This window comes from Phalacrocorax carbo, chromosome 1, assembly GCF_963921805.1.
Source record: "Phalacrocorax carbo chromosome 1, bPhaCar2.1, whole genome shotgun sequence".
Classification (NCBI taxonomy): Eukaryota; Metazoa; Chordata; class Aves; order Suliformes; family Phalacrocoracidae; genus Phalacrocorax; species Phalacrocorax carbo.
In genome coordinates, this window is record NC_087513.1 from 27,921,227 (window position 1) to 27,936,163 (window position 14,937).

At 42.0% G+C, this 14,937-nt stretch overlaps 1 protein-coding gene across 4 annotated transcripts in view; it reads right to left on the reverse strand.

The window, feature by feature from the left end:
• Positions 1 to 5,499: 5,499 nt before the first annotated feature.
• The window catches only part of ST7 (suppression of tumorigenicity 7), a 160,338-nt gene continuing 150,900 nt past the window's right edge, over positions 5,500 to 14,937 (reverse strand). For all 4 annotated transcript variants that reach the window (XM_064446851.1, XM_064446841.1, XM_064446859.1 and 1 more), the window contains 3 exons: positions 13,750 to 13,842; positions 11,456 to 11,595; positions 5,500 to 5,821 (listed from right to left, as the gene is read on the reverse strand). In XM_064446851.1, the coding sequence (XP_064302921.1) occupies positions 5,726 to 5,821; positions 11,456 to 11,595; positions 13,750 to 13,842 (329 nt within the window). In that variant the 3' untranslated portion in view covers positions 5,500 to 5,725. The remainder of the gene's footprint in view (positions 5,822 to 11,455; positions 11,596 to 13,749; positions 13,843 to 14,937) is intronic.

Genomic DNA, 14,937 nt, shown 5'->3' on the forward strand with positions numbered 1-14,937 from the left:
TGGACAAGAGGAACCTGGGTGGGTACAAACCGTGCATGACAAAGCAATATACAAGTAGCCACCATGGCAGTAAAGTGAGTTACCCTGGTTACGGTTTGGTTTTTTTTAAAAAAATAATATTTTAAAAGAATGAGGGTTTTTTTTTTTGCATTCAGTGGTCTAGAGAGAGCAGCCATTTACATCTGAAATGCTTTGGAAAAAGTTTGTGTCATTAAAATGGGCAAGTCATCTCCAGAAGGCGCAGCTGGCATTATAAGATTAGGAGGATCCAGAAAGGGATTTATCTGGACAATAAGCTAATGTTTCAGTTACAGTACGCGGCACTAATGTAATGCTAATGGCTAGAAGTAAGAATACTCACGCTCTGGGTATAACCCAACCGCTGGTGGGAATAGCCCTGTCAGCGTGTTAGGGTACAGGGTGTGCGTTACACGCACACACGCAGCGCGTGGCTGCGTACACGCGCTCAGCTCAGCGGCTACACGGTGGCCTCATTACTCTGGCAACTCTGGCTCTGGGCTGCCTAAGGAAAATTTCACACCTAATTGTATTTAAAGGTAAGCCCCAAGGAGAATTTTTTATTAGGATTTCATTGTGAAATTAAACCTGCATGTAGTTCATAACCTGAGCAATATCACATTTTAAGCCTTAAAGAACTTAAAATCAGTATACTGTTTTTTGATTTTTTTTTTTTTGTACCAGGTGTTTTGAAAGATGCAGGGACCCTCTGAGTGGTCTACAAATTCACCATGTAATAATGCAGAAAATATTTCAATGTTCGGGGAAAACTAGAGGCCTCTTTCTTACAAGGGAACTTGTTCTAGAAGTTGAATAAAAGGTAATGAAATCAGATCACTTCTTCATGCCATCATTTGGTTAATACATCAGAAAACAAACCCACCTGAATTCTGCAGTGTTTTGAGGTCACTGTATTAAAGGTGGAACTTTTATTTCCCAGCCTGGCCCTCCTCTTCCTCCTCCACCAAGGTACGCCTTCTTGCTCCAGACTTCCCCCTGCTCTCAGGATTCCTGAAGGCTGGTCTTGCCAGTAAGACCAGAAAATGGTGGCACTGAGTACCTTAGCCTTTCTGGCGTCCTTTGTCACCAGATCTCCCGCCCTGTTGAGCCCACCAAAGGTGCACAGCAGGATGGATTTTATATTCCACACAAGTGCCATATTAATAAGCTGCAGTGCAATCCCCCCACCAGCCCCACTTCACCAGAGGAAAATCAGAGTGTTTTGCAGCACAACAAATGTGTAACAGCTGAGCTGGACAATTATTTGTGTTACATTTTTTGCTGTATTTGATTTTTTTTTAAAGAAAAGAGCTCAAGGTAGGCTTCTTACAGCTGTAAGCATTTCTGTTGCCTCTTCCATGAAGAAAGGACTTCCAGGAGTCCCTTTTGCTATTTCTTAGTGGGATAAGATGCTCAGAGGTGTAAATATTGCTAGGAAAGGCACCGCCTCAACACTCAGCTAATCAAATGAAGAAAACAAAAGCAGGGTTGGGGGGTGGGGTAGAAAAGAAACAGAAATCAGGCAAGGCAAATGAAATAATCCTTAATTTTGGTCTATGGAATAAATTTATTCATGTATTTGGTCATGAAGAGGAAACAGCTGTCCCTAGGTAGACACTTTAGTGTCAGAATAATGCTAGCTGAAGCAAAAGGTTGTAGGATTTATTTTTTTTTTAATCTGAAGTCCAATTTTCTTGAGGGAGTTCCCTTTACTTTTACTGCATGAAATCAGAATCTAGCAGTGCTCTGAAATGCTGTTAGCCTGCCAAGCTTTTTGGGATTGCTCCCTCCCCACTATTTTCTTTTTTTAAACAAACTTAGCCCTAAAAAACATGTTGAGCTGGTTTCGGAGAAATCTCATGAAAAAAGGTGTAAGTTTCTTTTCCCTCACGGAAAATGGGGAATGACTTTTAGGAATGGTGGTGTGTGTTAGGGCATAAGGGTATGGTAGCACGAAAGATTGTTGTGTTGCTTCTTGGTTTTCCTGCAAAACTAAACCCAATTTGTGCACCTCACCCTCACCTCCCGCCCCGGGTAACCCTCTGCCCCCGGGACTCGGCGTATGGTGGCAAAGGGGAAACGAGTGTTTTACTGGGGATTAGTGAAGGTCACAGAGCTTTTGGGCTGAGGAGGCTGCTTCTACCAGGAAAAAAAATCGCTCTTAATCCAGCGTGGCAGCATGAAGCCTACCAACACTTGCTCATCTCTGTGGGTTTCACCCCACACACCTGGGAGGGGCTACAGCCTTCATGTACAGGCGATGGCCACCCGAGGGCAGAGGAGGTTTTGTGGTCACATATGAGAGACTGCAGGTTTCTCCTGCCACTTCAAATGCCACAGCTGAACTTCTTTTATTATCTGAAAGACAGCAGCACTTCATGGGCTCTGAGCACAAACTTTTTTTTCTGTGTATAACAGCTCATTTGCCTGATTAAATGGATGTGACTTCATGATGCAAGATCTTCTCTTGTGTGAAAGAAGCAAATCTGTATGAATCAATATACTGACCGCTCCTCCGTTGTTCCAGGGGTGCCTCTCGGCTCCCTCGGCAGTGGGAACCACAGGAGCCCGCAGGAAGCCGGGTGGCACGCCAGGCCGGGGCTACCTTGCACACCGTGCCTTAACTAGCGCCGCCAAGGAGGTTTTCAAGCCCTCTGTGCAGTGACAGCCACACCGGGTGTGAAGGGGGGCGTGCGAGGGGTGCAGCTTCCTTTGGTTACCTTCTGTAGGCTTCTGCAACCCTGGAAAACTGATTTTTTTTCTTTTCCTCCTTTCTACTGGTGTAAGGACTTCTGGCTATCCTGCTGAAAAATCAGAGTCTGTGTATTTGGCGTTCACACCAAATCACAGCAAACGAGTAACAACCAGGGAAACCAGCCGCCTTCCGTAGGTGCAGCATTCACCTCGCTGAGCGCGGCTCTCGCCTTGGAGCAGCTGTAACTCTACCCGGTGGAAGGGCCAGAAGGTGGCCAGCTTGACTTACCTGGCACTCCTGGGCTTCTCTTTTTGTTCTATGCAGGTACAGTGTAAAGAGATAGCGTGTATCGGGTTGTCTTTAGAGAAAAAAAACAGGAACTGCGAACATTTGGAGCTTAGACGCTCCCCCCGCCATAAATCTGCAAACTGAAGATTTGGCTGAGTTGTTATCTGAACCAGATTTCCAGAAGGCTCATCTCCACACTAAGCCAGAGGCTTTCCATCATTATAATCACGGGCTGTGTTTGCCTTTTGATCTAAGCCATGCTGAACTTCACAGCAAACATGTCAGAGGCAGAAAAGCCTAAGGCAACAAACTCTGCCCGATGAAAAAGAAAACCCTTTTGTCTGACGTGCCTAGTCTCTCAAATGCCTAGAATTATGATTAAAGCTAAAGAGATATTTTCTAGATAAAAATTCATGGCTCATTACTGCTTCCAAGGGAGATGGATACTAGAAATAGTAGAAATAAAATTGCATAAAGGTGTTTCTGAATTCCTAAAAGTTCCCCATGGTTCAAGGGAAGGAACATTCCTTTTTATCAGATTATTACAGATAGTACTTCCCACATAGCTCATAATTCACATTATGCCTTCTTCTAACAGAAGGCCAAACTACTACCTTAGTTGCTGACAAACAGAGATGTTTGTGTATAGCTAGACATATATATGCAAACACATTTACATGTTAGGCCAGTTAATGAACGCAAGTTGTTCTTTTGAAGCATAGGGCATCTATAAATGAAGTTTGAAAGGTTTTTGAGGTGGCTGGGAATAAGCGCCACAAATCAGCACGGGACAACAAGAGCTGCCTGCCTGCTCCCGATTTTCACCAAGCTTAAATAATTCTGACAGTGCCGTTGAGAGGCAGACGAATGAATACGGTTACGCCTAGTTTTACAGCTAGAGATACACAGGGGCACCTGCTGTAAAGGTGTTCCCCGTGGCTGTTCTGGCAATTCAGATGCAAAGCCGAGAGCACAAATATTGGCCCATTTCTCACTTCCACGTGCTGTCCACTAGCAAGCCACTGCCTCTATCTTATGCCACATCCCACATCAAATGAAGCCACACTAATTTCAACATCACAGTGGATGTTTTGCAGGAATAATGGCCAGAGATTAAAAACCTGTACAGAAATCCCCAACAGCGACACACCTCACCAGTTTTAACATTTAGCCATGGGCCTCTCTGATCTTCTGTGTCCTCCCTCGGGTCTCATATTCTTACAGTCAGTTCCTCCGGGTGCGGGGCTGTCTTTTTTCCTCATAGCACAGCGGTGTTTGCTTTAATGCAGTACCGTTGCTCACTTGGGCAAAAATCTTTCTTCTAAGTAGACTAGCCTATCTGTGATCAAGAGGACAAAAAAATAATGTAATGCATCGCCTGCTGTTAAGAAACACTCTCCTTCTATATGAACTTCAATAATAGTTTTGTCTTTGCTCACTCATTTCCTCATTGATTAACAAACTTATCTGCTGGTGATCGCAATCCCTCAAACTGCTCAGCATTTTTAGAACAGCAACCTTGAGCTGGCAAAGTGGAATTTTTGATCCACTGCATTGGGTTTATGCTTCTTTATCTGGGAGAGGAGTTGGGGGGCAAAAAAAATCCTTGAGCCACCTGTAAGGATGCACTTTCAATTCCTGCCAGACAGGACCATTTGTTTCAACTTCCAGATCAAATTCTTGATCTCGGAGCTGGCCTCGTGCACTAGCAAAGGTGTTTGCGGGAAGTTTCCACCTACAGTGGGTAAGTTATAAATGAATACTTTGTCTACACCTCTCACAGCACAACGATAAGATTTCCTGAGGTAAGCACTAATGATGAAACACCAGCCTCTCTATTAATTGTGCATGAACGAACACCGATTTTGCTAATGGGCTTCTGGCCTCAAGCAATAGTTTATAATGCTGATGTTTAACCCGTACAGGAAAAAGTACCTGCTTTTTTCATACTTGAAAAATACTAGTAATGCAATATAAACTCAGCAAGAAATACACAAGGGCATGAATGCAATGATCACTCACGACAGGTAAATCTGTCCTCAGTTCTCTGTCATTACTTATGCTTTGTTCTGTAGGCAGAGAACAAAGCACGGAGCTTCTGGTGGTACTTGAAATAACAGTGGTGTGAGAACACCTGTCAAGCACATGGACTTTCTGAAAACTGAGATGAGGGCAAATCTGACCTATGTGCAGGGACAGGAATCAGAAGCCCAATGTGGCATCCAAACTGCCAGGAGAGCATAAAGCTGCTTTAAGCAAGAGCTTTAACTGCCTAGAAACCGCGTCTAGCCTGTCTGTAGCGGTGAGGGCTTCACCCTAACTGAACTCCGTAAGAAAAGGCAGCAATACCGCTGCTTAGTTGTAAAGTTATTAGTGGTTTTTTTCATTAACTGAATGGAAAGCCAAGCCCTAGCCGTGGTGAAGCAGATAGACCACACATGTTTAAGAACACAAAGTACAATCTGAGCTTTGAAGAAGCAGCCAAAAGACAGCAATGCTGCAATACACAAAAGTTTATTTTTAAGTTTTTTTTTCTGAAGGCAAAATATAATAGAACCTAACATCATGTATTTTGTACAACAAAACAGTTTTTATATGAGAACAGACAATCCATGAAGAGTTTTTAAGTCTTAGAACTGCTTCCCTTTTTTATCATGCTTTCTTGTGGTCAACAAAAAGTTGGCACAGAAGATGTCATGGCAGTCAGTCAGCGGGCGTGCTCCCTCAGATCCTCGTCAGCTGGTGCCACAGGCTGGAGGGCAGGATACTTTCTACTTTTTCCATCACAAAATTTAAAGGGGCAAAGAGGGTGCTGAGAAACTGCAAAGAAATCAGATACACATTCAGATCAAAATCCAGGAGACAATATACCTCAGGAGAAAGCTGTCCAATAAGAGGAGAAACCCCTGCTGCGTTCCTCTCTAAAGCCCTCCAGCATGATAAAAAGTTATATAATTCACATATAAAGACTCTCTGCCAAATTCTGAGCCTTGCATATCTACAGATTTCTGGGTTTTGCAGTAAAAAGAAGCAAGAGGCCCACTTTTATGAAGATCAAAGTGATGAACTACAGGAGTTTTCACACATCTCGCATCCCAGATTCAGGCTCACACTGAAGCCACTAAAAGCTCAAACCAAAGCCTGCTGAAGGGTGAGAGAGGCTTTCTGATATCTGCAGAATCTGCCAGACCACCTCTCAGAGGCAAAAAGCATGTCTTTAGATTCAGGTTTAAAATGGTTCTGGGTTATCTATAGATCTGCTATATACACTGAGGCATCACTAATAGGGATTTATCTTAATATTCCCCCTCTTATTACAGAGCACAGTTGGCAAGGTTGAAAGAGGTTTCAGTATATTAATGTTAGGCCAGGCACATGTGACAAAAATCAAGCTAATAGAGACCATTTGGTATCAGGGAAAAAACACTGCCAGCTATACGTCTCAGAACTCAGGTACTCAAAGCACTCCTAAAATTTTGCAAAAAACATATTAACTGTGCTTTACATTAATAGCAATTTAACTGTACACATTACATACAGCTACGTTGGGGCCCTATACATGTGTAAGAGAGTACAATAACACGCAAAGTCAGCCACCTCGAGACTGTGAACCCTGTGGCTTCTAACCATTAAGGCTGATGAGACCGAGCTGCAAGAGGTTTGTGTTTCAGCTACTGCTCAGTTGTGCTCAGTCAGCACAAAACAGATAAACTCCACTTACTGCACTGCACTGATGTGTATTAAATCTGCTTGGTAGGTCAGTATTAAAGCAAAGCTGGTGCTGGATGTGTTCTCTTTTTGCCTCAGAGAACTCTCTCTCCTGACAAAAGAGAGCATCAGGCTTTATAAACACACATCCCTTTTCATGTTCTGGATTTGTCCCATATATCTTTAGGCACGTAAAGGATGCAGATGTGGGGGTCTGGTCCCCCTGTAGTCACTGAAGAGAACTGAGCACTTCCAGGGAGTAATTCTACCCATCCCAGGGACCAGAATGGCCCTTGGAACTTGTCTCTTCTCTCTACCCCCAGCTGCAGAGGGAGCCGGGGCGGTTGGGCTTTGTCTTCTCCCATAAAGCAAGGACAGCAGCACAGCACGGGGTGCTGGCCTGCCCCAGCCACGCTCCTGAACTGATAGCACAGCTCCTGACACAGCTCTGGCCCGTGCCGGTTAGTTTCTCCTCAACGAAGCCCAGGCAGAGTTTGGGCATAGCACAGGGCAGGGGCAGTTCCCAGCAGCCAGCGAGGACGGGGACATGCTGCATTTGAAGGGAGGAGAGCTTAGAGGTACAGCTGTGAACTGCGATGTGTCACTTGCCTTCGGAGCCACAAAACAAACAATATTTTATTACTTAATACCGATATCTCCTTGGTCTCCAACTTAGGTTCTTAAGTATCTAGTTAAGTATGAAAAATGCAATTTCAAAAATTGTTAAAGGTCTGTGTGCTTCTGAAACACACCTATATATGGCAAATGTATTTAAACCACTTCAGAATTTCAGTATCCAACAGCCAGAGATTATAACCATTGAATAGTATCAAGCAAGAAAATATCTGCAAACAGTTTCACTGTTTACCAAACAGGGCTTTGTGCAGAGTTTAACTGTAAAAATCTATGATGTTTATGATGCTTATGCATTTTAAAGGCAACAGTAAGCACTGAAGTTCTTTTTTTCCTCTTGGACAAGACTGCACACAATACAGACACTATGTCATGGACAACTTGTGCATCATGGGAGAACCAGGTAACACCATCAGCAGTAATAAGATTTTGTCATAAGCACAGGTTGAAGAAAAAACTTCTTCTAACTGAAGCTGAACAGAGTATTTCAGCTGTAGTACTAAAGGTCAAGCTGTATAATGTGAATCACACCTGAATTAATGTAACACTGACTTACCTAACTTTAGAGTTCGCTATTACCATTTCAAGTGGCTTAGCCCAAACAGAAGCATTCCCTCTGGTTAAGCTGTGAACTGTTTAAATAAATATGTCCCTTTAATTTTGCCAAATGCAAAAGGCTCACCAGAGGATATTTTCTGCTCTTTGAGTAGCACTTGATCTATATGGTAAGTTTGCACCATCACATCTACTTGGATAAAACTCAGCTTTGTAACCAACGCAAATTACGTACTTGTTAAGCCAATGAAACAAGAATCATTTGCCTGACAGTAAGTTTTATTGCAATTCATAGGAATTTTGTTGCCGAAGTAGTTGATTGCATCCTATAACAAACTCAGATTGTGGTACTCTTATTGATACCATGTTATCAAAGGAACGGCACTTACATATTTTTAACGATTTCCCAGCTATTGTTATATTTCTGTAACAATGAAAGAAATTCAATGCTACTGACACTGTGCTGACAATTTTATCCAAGCCATGCAATCAGAAATTTGTTCCACTTGTATTCATGTCTTAAGTGACCTCCAAAAGCCTTTTGTTAGAGAGCCTAGGAAAAAAAAAAAACCACAAGCTTTGAACATGCTTCTCCCTAACTGAGTGAAAATGCTAAGACCTACTGCCATTTTAAAGTTGCTTACATTCAGTCTGACAAAACAAAGAACTGGATTCTTTCAATTTCATTATGGGAAGAGTCAAGCTTACTTCCAGGTACAACATTACAGAATCAGCTCGATGCAGTTGGACATACCTAAACTTGCTGCTGAACTGGCAGGCAGCGCTCACAGCATGGTCTGGCTCTAAAACATGGGTGCACTGATGGAGTTTGGTGAATTCCATCCTATGCTGAACCTCCCAGAACAGGACAGTAGTTTTAAAGTACCTTTGACTTCTGCATCCAGCAGGGGAACATGGGCTGCCCCAAGGAACTGTCACAGTGGCACAGGCCACCTTCAGCAGTCTCACACGTGGACAAGGTCCGCAGCTTTCAAGGGCTTTTTCTGCCTTGAAGAACCCAGTGTCTGGGTTAATGGGCTATGGAAAAGGGGAAGAAGGTGCTACCCGGAGGACAGCTCAAAGCCAGTTCCCAACACACAATCATGCTAACCTATTCAGATTTTGTGAAATATGGTAAATATCAGTTTGCAGTAACATAAGCCTGGGACATGCTGGCGATATTACATCTGTGCAATGCTTTTGGGATTGGCAGGCATAAGAGAAGGAATAATTTTGACCTATTAAAATTAAAGCGTATGTGCATAGGTTCACAATGTAATATACCACATCACAATGAGTACCAACCATCCAGGAACAGGTAATTCAATGCACATAACCACAGCAACCGTCAGCACATTCACCTTTTAGCTATTTATGAAATCAGTTATTTATGAAACAATCTTCCATAAAACTGAAAGGGAAGAGCCAGGCCTGGCCAGCCTCTTCTACTCCGTTCTGATACAGCTGCCTTTTGAAGAGATGTCTGCCATGATTTTCTTCAATCTCATACACCTGGGCTACTTTTCCCAGAGGAGACAACAAAATGAGCCTCCTGAATCAAAACCTTTCCTCGAGCTACATGCTACTAAATGAATGTCACAGGCTTAAATTCTGCCCTTCACGTGTACAACAACTCAGCTGCTGCACGTGGTGGTTTATGAAGATTAAGGTATAGCTAAAACAAGTCACAATACATGTTAACTGACATACAAACTGCATCCATACAGGTTCAGAGATCTTGAGTGATCTTGCCAACTTTATGCAACATAATGCAGCCCACATTTCAATTTTATTTGCCTGTGCTTATTTTACTAACTAGGAGCTTTACCTGCTCCGGTATGCAAAACTTAATAACCACATACAGAGTCTTGGGGTATGTATTCTATTAACACCAATGGCAGCTGCACTTATACCTCAGGGAAATAGATCCTTCTGGTCTGACTCTACTCCCCAAAAGGCTTTGGAACCTGCAAGCTCCAAACCATGAGAAGCAACTGCTAATACACCACCAGTGTAGCTTTTGATATCTCTGTTTGACTGCGCTCAGCAACCAAAGCCAAGTGAGTTAAGCCCATGTAGTCATGCTACCAATTTTCTCCAATTCCAGTAGCTCACTGCCTGCTGCAGGAGCACTAAGTACAAAATCTCATTGTATGCCAGCTTGAGGTACATGCTTTGTTCGGGATACAAGGCTGACAAGCACAGGAACAAGGCTAACAGGGACAGATTTGGGGTCATTAACTGTGACAGCATCAGTTGAAAGAGCCCCCAAACAAGGGTCATGCATTTGAATGACTTAAGAAAAAAATCAAGCCAAACAACAAACCCACAAAATAAGCTTTACAAAGAAGTTTAAGATCATATGCCTGAGTTACATCCTTATTGTCCACCAAACGTCTACATACACACTCAAGAAAGAAGAGAAAGTAATAATATTTCAGGTACGTTTCAGCACTTTCTTGCTGATAGAAGTGGTATCTTTTGCTGCTGTTATTTTCCGTCCTCTAGTTTTAAGATAATCTCATTTTTTGTCTTCTAGAACTAATGAAAGAAACTTCTTGATACAAGAACTGTTGCTGTACCAGACCTCTATCACTCACAAGCCTGAGTGGCAGAAGACCTGGTTCACCTGCAAAGCGGGTCTCTCACCATTTGCAATGGAGTTTGAGAAAGTACTTACAATCTGGATTTTGCCAAAGCCTTTCAGCCTTGCCTCTTCCTCCACCCCACCCCTGATGGCCCACAGATCAAAAGCACTAAAAACATTAAAAACAAGGCCAGGAGGCTATTTTTGAAACACAAGACCTACAAGAGATACAAATATATTTGAGAAAAATATATTACAATGGAGGATATTCAGTATTTCTTGGAGAAGAAGACAGCTTTTTTTTTATTATCCTAGAACCTTTCTGTAGGTGGATTTTTCATATCCTAGCACACTGCAGCAATGATGCTCTTGGTCGTGCAAAGAAAAAAGTGTGTTTTAGAATAACTCATGTCCCTTCCCACACATCCTCCAAAATTTATTAATCCTTAGTGGATTAAAAAAGCAGATTTAGCAGAGAATTCCCTGGATGTAGTTAAGAAAAGTTATGAGGGAAATATTGAGACTACTTCCTTCATGGCAGTTTAGGGAAAGAACGCAGAGGTTTGCCCTCGTTAACAGTACACTCTATTTCTGTTCATGCTAATAGTTTCTACTGCACTGGAAAGCACGGCACAGTCATTATGGCACAAAATAGAGGGGTTCTGCAAACCACTATTAATTTATTTTATTGGATTATATATGAAAAAAAGGATACTCCATTCTCCCACCAAGCAAAATCACAAGAGGTGTAGCTTAACAGAAGAGCCATAATATAAACCAGAGAAGACAGCAGCAGTGTGTTTTACTGATTAGTTCCCTAACAGTTGCTCACGTGTCCCCCTGCTCAGACATCTCTTGATATTCTATTTATACTACTGAATATGCAGATATTTAATACCCAGCAATATTTAGCTCAGCTCTTCCTGAATCTGTGTCTGCACCAGAAGAGAGGAGCAGCAGAGAATACTCACAGCTTTTGCGAAGACCCCCATAAGCTCTGGGAACTGATGCGTCAGGAGGGCTAGCATGGCTGTGAAAGAACATAGTCCAGCAGTGAAGAGGATGAAGAAGGGAAGCTCTTTCTTGGGGTAAACTGAAACTTCATGAAATGCTGTAGAAAAAAAGAGGGGAAGGGGAATGCATTATACTTAAAAAAAACCCAAAACAACCAAAACCAAACCAATGTTCTCATGTGGTTTAAACAGCCAGAGACACCTGAAGATGCTTTTGAAGGAAGAAACACACAGAAGGCCTGAAACATGTAACATCTACATTATCATTGTGTCAGTCATCTCACTGCCAAGTAATTCTCATCTAAAGATAATTTTTCTGGCTTACTGTGGTCCTATGTACACGTTACTTTTGCCTGCCTTGGGTCAGCACTAACCATAAGGCAGCTGGGCAACAACTACCCCCAGAAAACTAACCTACATATAAAACATCCAGGTTTTTTTTATGCAGGTCATTGACGAGTCACATGGCTGCACGTTTGCTAATGCAACATCTCTTTGATTTAAATTAAATTTAGAGATTGGTGAATACCAGATCATGGACTTTGTAAGTCTAAGATTTCTTGTGCTCGGTTTTTTGTACTTGCTTTTGACAGAGGTGCAAACTTGTTGTTCTGGTCTGTTATCTAATCATGGCAAAAGTTTTGTGATTGATATTTTAAATGCAGATAGCCTATCAGATCTTAGTGTTCTGATATAATTCCGGCTGACTCTCCTTTAAAACGCACGCAATTAAAGGGTGTGGACAGGTATGCAAAACCCGACCTGTGTCTGTCATGGTATGTTAAACCCTTCCCTCCTCAAACCCAAGAGATTTTGCAGTGAAACGCATTTCCCATAACTGCCAGAGCAGAACACAACTGTCTGCGTATGCTGTTAAAGAGTCCCTCGCTTCTAACATTTGACAGGAACGATTAGTTTTGCATCTAAAAAGAGAATGTTGAGCTGTTCTGCATGACTTTGTCATTCCTAAATCTCCTGACACTCCACCCTCCTCAGCTCAGCATCCCTCTGAGTAAAGCAAGCAGAGCACTCTGAGAGGTGTTGTTATAATTAGGGTGATTATAATGGGGTGGGGAGATATTGTCAGTTGCCAAGGATTTCTGTGTAATATCAGCGAGAATGTACTGTGAAGGAGAGACTCACAATGAGTGGATTTTCGCTGTACTATTCTCAGCTAATGTTTACTCACATAGGCTTATAAAAAGTGGCAACACATTTTTCAGCCCAAACCAGAGAGGTTCTGAATGAAAGACTACAAAGAGTGTGAGTGCAAGTGCCCTCAAAATCAGCCTTCACAGCAGAAAGCAGGTTACATTTTACTTCTTCCAGAACAATTTATCTTTATTCCCCATTCAGAATAGAGAAGGTGAGAGAAGAATCTCCCTCCTTGGATTAAATTGTATTTGCCTCATCTGCCCTGACCCTGCAAACCCCTCTGCACTTGTGCATGTCCCACTTGTGCTCACACAAAGTCCCGCTGACTTCAGTGAGAAAACACATGGGAATGAAGCATAACTGTTTGCAAGATTGGCTGCTTTGGCTCTTCCTCTGCATTTCTGTGCTTCACGGCATGCACTGCAAGAAGTCCCATTAGCTTGAACTGCAGCTCTTCCCAAAGGCTGGATCTGTCTTTATGTATCTTGCAGAGCACTGGGAACTGCTAATACATGCCATAAACGTATATAATAAATGACTGATGTAATTTCACATCAGTCTCTTCATAACAGCACACACACCATTACATGAAGAAAACTGTTTTTGCTTTTTAAGACTGCTTTTCAGAAAACGTCAGCATAACCTGTCAGAATAACAGCTGCGTAAATGATCCAGCCGTCCTCGAGCAGGTTTGATCTTGCCTTGGAATTTAAGTAGCTACTGAGTCTACAAAAGATTAACTCGGCTATGCCACTGTGCTTTTGGTTTGATGGGATGTTACCCTAGATGAAAGATCAGGCATATTTTCCAGTGTCTTGGCAAGAGAGAATAGCAAGATCTAACTGATTTATATCTCTCCAGTAATCTCCCTCCCTGTCCCCACACTGTCAACAACAACAAAGACAGCTAATCGTTATGAACTATGGCTAGGAGCTGCCTCTTAAATCATCAAGGGACCTCCAGAGACTCACTGTCAACACAATTATTCTGATCCAGTGTATTCAATTTAAAAGGCATCATCAATGGACAGCAGTGCTGCAAGACTCAGGTAAACGATTCTTTGATGTCAACAATAAGAAGAGAAAAGTTGAACGTACATGGTAGTAGTTCTCTATCTGCAGTTTCTGTACAAATAGGGTAAGGGTAAAAAAGATGTCCTTTTTCCAGTGGATAAGGGATCATTCTGAAAGCTGAAAAGAAAACAACACCATGCACAAGTCACCGTGAGTGTGGCAGTCACTGGACATAATTAACTATATTTACAATTCAAAAAACAAACACAGACAAAACATAACATTTATATTTGGTTTCAAACAGCATATAAATTGTTTCATGAAATGCCAAAATATAAATCTACACTTAGCTTTTAATCCTGCAAACACTTAATGTTTCTTTTTGTTCTTGACAGAAGGTTCATGAGCGTCAAGTGAGACCACACTACAAGTACATACATAAATGTTTGCGTGATCAGAGCCCATGGTACTTACAACTACATAACCAAATTTACTCATTTTGTCTTAGGCTTTTAGGCTGAAGAACTTTAAAATTTCAGGGGAAAGAAGTGTATCTGATACAACAGGTATAGCCTACAAAAATGACCAGCCAAGTTTGTGAATTCAGGCCAATACTCACAATCTCTGCATCAAGCATAATATAAGTTTTGCAGTAGTGTACTTTTTCCCATCACACTCCAGCAGACCAGGTAACACTCACAACTCAAGCCCAGAGAGCCAGTTTTCCAACGCAGTCATGTTTTCATTTTATATTTGGCAATCAAAGATTAATACTGAATTATTAAAACCAGGTTCCTCACATGCATTCTTTTCAAATGTAGCAGATCACGTTAGATTTCCAGTATAAATCTTCAGGTCATGGATTAAATAATACTTAACCTTATGCATTTTTAGAATTGAAAATAATAACAGAGAAGGCGGGAAATGGATTACTATATCTGGACAGTGATGATGTCAAAGGCCATCTGAGTGTGGTTTACAGAAACATCAGAGCACTTGACTGAATTATAGCTTTGCAATCAAGGCATCCTTTTCCATTACCCTATATATTATTCTCACAGTTAAAATGTCATCAATGCGTTGTTCTCACTACTCCTATGAACATCAGTCACTGAAGCAATATTTTCCTTAACAGATGTCCTAGAAGCGATGTTAGGTACAGCCCACCGCCACACGGTAATACTCCATTATCTCTTGCTCACAAGGCAACTGAGGAATTGGTTTAAAATACACAATACCCCAATATTTTCAGTCGTGCACACTGCATCTGAA